Source organism: Penaeus monodon, chromosome 8 (genome assembly GCF_015228065.2).
Source record: "Penaeus monodon isolate SGIC_2016 chromosome 8, NSTDA_Pmon_1, whole genome shotgun sequence".
In the NCBI taxonomy this organism is placed as follows: domain Eukaryota; kingdom Metazoa; phylum Arthropoda; class Malacostraca; order Decapoda; family Penaeidae; genus Penaeus; species Penaeus monodon.
Genome location: NC_051393.1, coordinates 13,620,468 through 13,628,096, shown reverse-complemented (window position 1 = coordinate 13,628,096; position 7,629 = coordinate 13,620,468). Strand labels below are relative to the sequence as shown.

Genomic DNA, 7,629 nt, shown 5'->3' with positions numbered 1-7,629 from the left:
AGTGGGTGTAACGAAACACCTGGAGCCATAGGTACTGGGAACTATGCTGAACTTCAGGTTGTGGGGTCGTTCGGCTACAGGCACTTCCCCTCCAGAGATTGAGCTAAGCTAGCGAGTGAAATATCATGATGAGTCACTCTGGGGTCACCAGTATGGTAGATAGTTGGCATTTACTACTTATTGGGTGTGAGTGCCCACAGACTAGGTGCTGAAGGTGAAGTGGAGATCAACAGGGAGCCGGTCTGCTCCTCAGTCAGCTAAGGATCGGGCAGTCCATGTGTTGCTGCTGCTGTTGTCATGGTCATCTGGAGGATCAGGGAATGCTGATCTCAGTTCTGGATTCTGCGGTTTAAGTACAAGTGCGCTGCGTAAGCATGCAGGGAATGAGGAGAGCCCACTGTCCAATGAGCGAAGTCATGGCTATGGACCTAGTGTAACCCACCCTGGGTAACTACACTGAACTTCAGGTTGTGGGGTCATGCTGCTACAATACTCAGGCATCTGTCGGCCACATATCTAAAGGCTTGCCCAAGGGTATAGGGGATAAAACCTTGCATTTCAGGAGTAAGGTTTAGGTATCTGTTAAAGAGAATGAATTTTATGAAGTTCTTTCATATTTCTGTTTTTTTGTTTTATTTGGACAAGACTTCATCCACAACCATTTTCATATGCAAAGTTGGATTTTGTGATTGTTTCAGTAAATCAAGTAAATAACAGTAATGGTCTTACTATCAGCCTTTTCATAGTCTGCAAACTATGTGTATGTTACTTTGCACCTTACAATGTTATTTTCAAAATTAAAAGAATTATAGTCTTTCACCAGTAAATTCTAAGATCACGTCTTCAACATTATTAGACTTATCAATATATAATATTGGCTATTACTTTCTTGTTTAATTTTTCTTTCCAAATCCCAGCCATGAAAGGTATTTGTATTTCAGCAAAACTAGATTTCTCACAGTCACCATTATATATTCTAGACCATTTTTGTATATTATTTCCCATTTCCCCTTCCAGGTGGGGGGACTTGTGTCGAACACTGAATACTGGTTTCGCATTCGTGGCTGCTCAGCTGTTGGATGTGGAGAGAGTACTGAACCTTTGGCTGCTACAATACCTGCCATTCTTCCACCTGATCAAAAAGCACCTTCCAGTGAATTTTGTAAGAATATTTTCATTGTACTTTTTGAGACATGAATTTCAGATCATATATTTTAGGGTCTGTCTTACATTTGCTCATTTTTGAGGTTTATCAACATTGTGCAATGTAACATCATACATTGTCATTGATCAATGAATTCTCATATACCATGTAATTCTTTGAATTCTTGAAACCAGTAATATGTGAATATTATTAGTTTAAATATATGCAATACTTATATCCACACCTTTAAAGTTAATTATCAGGTGACTTATAGACTGATGTGTCACCTCCTTCAGATTTTACTTTATACTTGCAACCAACAAGTAAAGAACTAAATTGAACAGTTCATTTTTTAGATGGCCACATTACTTTGTATATTATTAATCCAGACCAGTGCAGGTCTTAAGACACAAGAAACAATATTCAGTTATCAGTATGATAAGTTATAATAGGCATGTAGTAAATACATATTTTTTAAAGAGACAAGCTAAAACCTTCTTTATATAGGCAACAGTCAGTATGAATTGTAATGTTAATTTTACTTTTTTAATGCTAAGTAGAATTTATTTGGTTTAAGTTTGGATAAAGACAAACTAGAGAAACTTTAACTACTCTGTTCTTGTAATTACACATCAAATTAAACAACAGATTTAACATTATAATTAATTCATAATTTGTATATGAATGAAGACAGGATGTGACTCAAGTATACTTATAGATAAAACTATTGTTTCAGATCTCATCCTATGCTTGGTTACGGCATTTTTTCTACTCACAATCATTGGAGTTGCATCTATGTATGCAGTCAAAGTCCGCAACATCTCATCATCTCCGCGGGTTTTGGCTTGCAATGGAAACGGCCACATCAATGGCAAACGCAATACACAGGTTGTCAAAATAGGGCAGGCAGATGGACAGGCTGATGGAGATTGCCAAGAGATGGAAGTATACATCCCAATGCTAACACAGATACCCCCAGACTTCAAGTGCACTCCACTGGATACAAAGGTAAATATGACCCTTTAGATCATTTTGGGCTGCAGTGTCATAGTACAGGTGGCTGAATAAGTTTGTAGCTACCCTAAGATTACTGAGCTGTGATTGTGTCTGGTAACACTAGTGCAATCAAGTAAAACAATATAAACCCTTTTGTTGACCCAATGCTGCTGGAAAAATGCTATGCTCATTTTCTGTTTTTTTGTGAAATGTCCCTCCACATAAATGGCTCTGCTAGTGCTTAGCCACAAAGAAGTCAATTAGTAACCTTGTGACCTTAGTTAATCTCACCTTTCCTTGAATTGGTGGGAAAAACATTTTTTTTTTACTGAAGCTATAAATATTGATGGTGTTATTTTTAGACTTTATAATTACTGTAAAGTTATAAACATTAGTAAGGGCAAAATAAGATAACAAAATATTTTTGTAAATCAAGGAAAAGGGTAAATGGGCAAGACAGGCAGTACTCGTAATTGGCTCATTGGTGACTTATTACAAGTGTAGCCATATATGTGTAAAACAATTAATAAAGTATACTCACAGTGGCAGCATTGGATGAAATAACAGTATTAAAAAAGGCTAGACAGTCTTTTTCATTCATATTTTACTCTTGTTTGAAATTAAATTCATAAGTAAGTTTATGATAAAAACGGCATTCCCTTTTTTTATTTCCAAATCAAATATTAATGTCCTCACTTAGGTTGCAGGCTTACTTTTGGTAAGAGTAAAAATAATAATAATAAAAAATAATGATTATATGTAAATAGAAAAAGAAATTAGTTAAATAAGTACAGAGGATCTCCAACATTCATTGCCCCTTTATACGTCATTTCACTCTTTCATCCCAGATGTTTTGTGGATGCATTTTGCATCATGTTTCACTCTTTCATTGTTAGGATTCAGGAAGTTTATATGCACATGTTCACAAGCATATAAAGAAGTAATTAGAACCAAGAAACAAAAGCTACAGTGTGAAATTGAATAAAAAGAGAATAAGAATTGGAATTCCAGAAAATATATACATGTTCCAAAATCTGAAAATGTTTTTCATTTTGCGCTGTAAAATAAGAAAAACTACAAAAATACTTTGAGGCAAAAACACCTGTCTATATTTTCCAGTCATTGTAAGAGGCTGATGCCACTGCACCAGTCCATCAGTACACTGTTAAGTTTATGTTGATTTACCTTCCACACTGATTAACCCATAACTGACGTGTAGCATTCATAGAGGCTGGGGCCTCCCTGCCGGGGGCTTATATCGTCGCCCTAGCATGCGCGACCACTCATGCCAAATTACCAGCATTCCCATGGCGTTTTTTCTTCATAAATTACTACGAAAGATATTTGTTTATTTTCAGTCTCTACTTGCCAAAAACTTCCTGATAAAATCGAGACTGAAGGGTAATTTTTTTGGTTGTTTTTATAATAGACTCCATAATTTGAATCATTTATTTCGTTGTCTATAGTCCGAAATAAAAATAAAGCAGTGTGCGGGCCAATCATGGAGTTTGAAAATCATGGGTTTGTTGCATGTAAAAAAATGAGAAAGTGTTAAAAAACCGACTTAATCACACTTTCACTGGCAGAAAAAAATAATCTTTTGCCGTGATTGTAACAAAAAAAAAAAAAAACTCATGGCATGTCCATACATTACTCTATGGGCATGTGCCGTACGTGCCCCCGGCAGATGGGGTCCCGCCCATGTGCCCATGGCAATGTGCGTACATGCCATCAGGAAGTTTTTTGGCAAAGTAGAGTCTGTAAAAAAAAAATGAAAACTGAAAAATACAAAACAATATTTTTTCATAGTAATTACGAAAAGGAAACCCAGCATGGGGAATTGCTGGTATTTTGGCATGAGGTGGTCGCGCGCATGCTCGGGCGACGAAAATAAGCCCCCCGGCACGAGGGCCCGGGCCCTCTATGAAATGCTTACCCGTCAGTAATGGGTTAATAGCGCAACAGATACTAAATGCTAAGTGGGTCTGCCATGTTTTTTGATATTTCAAAGAATTTTTGAAAAGTATTGAAATATTAGAAAGTAATTCTCAGCAAGTACTTGGCATAGTTTCACAGAAAAATACACAAAAACAAGCATTCCATTGGTAATGTACTGGACCTCCTTTCCCATCTCCTATATATAGATAAAATCCATTTTAATTTGGGGGAGACACATACATAAATTTCTCTTGGAAGTTGTTTGTTTAAAGAAATCAGAACTGCAGTATCAGGTAGCATTCTTGGGTATCACAGACTAACTTGCAACTTTATCCTAGGACTCAGGACTTAAAGAATTTAAAAAGCAAAAGAATTTAGAAAAAAAGACTACCTTTTATTCCTTTTCTTAAACAGAGGCAAACCTGGAAGCATGATGATCAGCCTCAACCATACCTGAATCCTAGACAATAAACCTGGTTAGAAATAAAAATCTACCAGTATAAAGTCCAACCCTTGTTCCTGATACCTCTGCAAAGTGACTTATTTATCAAAAAAGTTTTTATAAGAATTACATGAAATATAATCATATATGTTACAGTCCATAGTATTTCATGACTGACCAAGGGATAACTAATTAGTATAAAAGGAGACTGTTTTCACATTTTGTATGAGCAGATAATGAGGTTTGATTATTAATTAAATGTTAAATATTTATTGAAAAAAGGGAAAAAAAAATTAATATTTTTAATTTTACATGTTTTTGTATTTATTTCACATATACTTCTATTATCCTTTTATTTTATTTCACATTTTTGGGAACTATTTAAGGAATATAAATAGTTACATGAGGGTATTAACATTCATTTTTTTTTTTCCTTCCTTCCTTTCTCCCATATACTTTCTCATGTACTTTTTCATATATTTAAATATGAGTAAAAAAAGCCTTTTTTTTTTACAGTATTTGATAATAGGGTTTATAATGTTATACTTGAATGCACCTCAGTGCTACCAGATAAAATCCCAGTTTGACACTTCTAGGGTGGCCATAGATTTATCAGGCTAATTGTACATGCTCTGGAAAACAAACTTGTTTAGTTGTTGTTGAATATCAATAGATAATGAGACTTAGAGTTTTGAAAATCTTTAAATCCTTTTGTCACCTGTTTCAGGAAAATTGGTACTGTTTATGTTCAGTTTGATATATGTTGGTAATAAGTGTGAGTGAAAATAAATTCCCAAGGGCAAAATGTGCAACAAATGTTAAATTGAATGAAATTCCAGTGAAGATATATGTATTTAAATATTGTTATACATCTTGCTTTTGAGATTTTATCATTCACACCCATGCCATATGTTCACTATATTTTGAATGCTTAACCCAATGCTGGCTGGGGGATGGGCATATTATGTTAAATGCCATGCCTGTTGTGAGTTTAGATTATTGATTGCTTTACACAAAGATGACTTCACAAGTACTTAGGCACCTATTACTAGTATTACCTGTCTCACCATTTTACCCTTTTCTTTGTTCTTTGTTTGATTTCTTTCTTTCTTTCTTTGATATTATATGCTGTTATTATAATAGCATTATAATAATGATAATGATGGGGTTGACTAATTGACTACTTGGTGGCTAAGCACATGTGGAGCCATCTATGCATAGAGACATTTCACAAAACAAAACTACAGTGAACACTACATTTTCCTGGCATCAATAGGTTAAATAGATTTTCTGGAAAAATATTAACCCCTTGTGGATAGTCTAGAGGTATCCACACAACACCCGCAGATAGGTTATTTTTATAAATACTATTTTTAAGAAAATATGTTTGGTCTTGTAAAATTGTTGGTAATGGTAAAGAAAAGTTGAAAATGTATGTATTTATCATTGCATAGTCTTAGGTCTGTGTGGAGGGATTGCTGGTGGCTTGTGAAATAATGCAGCTGGAGGGTGTTTACCTACATGCAACATAAATAACTATGGGGCCCCTATCTGGAGGGGGTTTAAAACAATTTCAGTGTAGACTCAATTGGATAGTTCCCAGTTCAACAAAAAAAGATGTTAACAAAGTTAAAAGTTTTTAATTTTTGCACTCTTTTGCCTAATTTGGTAGTCATTTTGTGAAAATTTGTGCAAATATCTCTTCTTTTTAGAAATACTGTATATCACAATGAATTATTTTTTAAAAATATTAAGTAGGTATTAAAAGGAGAAGAGTTATATAAAGGGTCTAACACAGCTATGCTGTTAACAGGGAGGATATCCAGAGACTCGTATGAATGGAATGAATAACCCAAGGTGCAATGGTTTCGTTGTCAGAAACCGAGATCACCTGCAAGCAGTTCCTCATGCAGAGACGAAGGTAAATCCACATTAAGTTTGCTTTAGTTGTAAATTGGTACAAAGAGATCTCTCATTCACATGTTTAGGAACTCTAGCCTAACCAAGGGAATTTTCTTGTTGGCAGGGTTTGTCGTCAGAGGAGAGCGAACGGCTGGTGATAGGTGCCAGTAGCAGCAATGGTGCCATGAGCATGAGTGTCCTCCCCCAAGTTTATCAAAATCATAGCCAAGAGCAGAGGGAAGCTGAACAAGGTGGCAGTGAGCCAAATCATTCTCAAAGTGGTACATTACCTCCATCTCCACGACACGAACACAACCATAGTGGAGCCTCACAAACTGGGCTTGCCAATCTCACTAACCTCACTACTCTAAGTACCACGGAAAGTGATGTGGAGATGGAACCGGAGAAAATGATGGCTGATAGTGTTGGCTCCCAGGATGCCAGCACTCCATACCAACACAATTCCCATCATAATACGAGTGCAACAAAAACATCATCCCCGCAACCCCCACTCACAACAGTGCAGTAGCTACGTAGGTGCCTGGGTATAGTGCCCAGCTACCCACCCTCGCAGGCCCCTATCACGGAGAGTCTCCTCTGGTCTGATGCGGGTATTGATAACGTTTTTACAAAGGCCGGGCCCCCACGCTCTGCGATGGTATGTGGCAAAATTTTGGCCCTTTCCAAACCCACAGTGGAATTGATGCGTGTGTCCTTTGCTCCAAGTGTAAAAAATGTCAGTGGTGGGTTATTTTTGGAGGCCCATCATATGGAGCGGGGCTGGGTCCTGGCACCCACAACTGTTAGCCCACTAAAACACCCTAGTGTTTAGTTTGGTGTGTAAATTGGTTGCCGATCATGGATTATGGCTCTCAGTCCCCACAGTATGGGCCTTTCAGTGTTTTTCCTGACAAACAAAGTCGCGGTTACAATATTTTAACCGAGGGCCTGAAGTGAAAAGGAGTACAAAAATTATTCATTTTTTTCCTGTCATTTTTTTTATCTTTTAAAAAATTGTGAACTTGAAGAGCTTGTGTCCCAGGGGGGGCTCCCTCATTTTTCTCTGATGACAAAGGGTTATTCAGGGATTATCCTGGCAAAATAAACGGCATAACCTGGCCCCTCCCCCCCCGCAACCATAAAAGCCCCAAAGATTTCCCTCTCACCGTCTTTCACCACCTCAAGCGTCCTCGTCCATAATTTGTTT

General features: G+C 36.8%; 1 protein-coding gene across 1 annotated transcript; it reads left to right on the top strand.

Annotated features, from left to right (window-relative positions):
* The first annotated feature begins 128 nt into the window (after positions 1-128).
* LOC119575883 lies at positions 129-7,040 on the top strand. Its single transcript, XM_037923421.1, has 7 exons — positions 129-150; positions 312-447; positions 646-706; positions 1,018-1,162; positions 1,881-2,152; positions 6,334-6,441; positions 6,547-7,040. Exons 1-7 carry the CDS (start codon positions 129-131, stop codon positions 6,949-6,951), a joined length of 1,149 nt encoding a protein of 382 aa, XP_037779349.1. The 3' UTR covers positions 6,952-7,040.
* Positions 7,041-7,629: the final 589 nt, after the last annotated feature.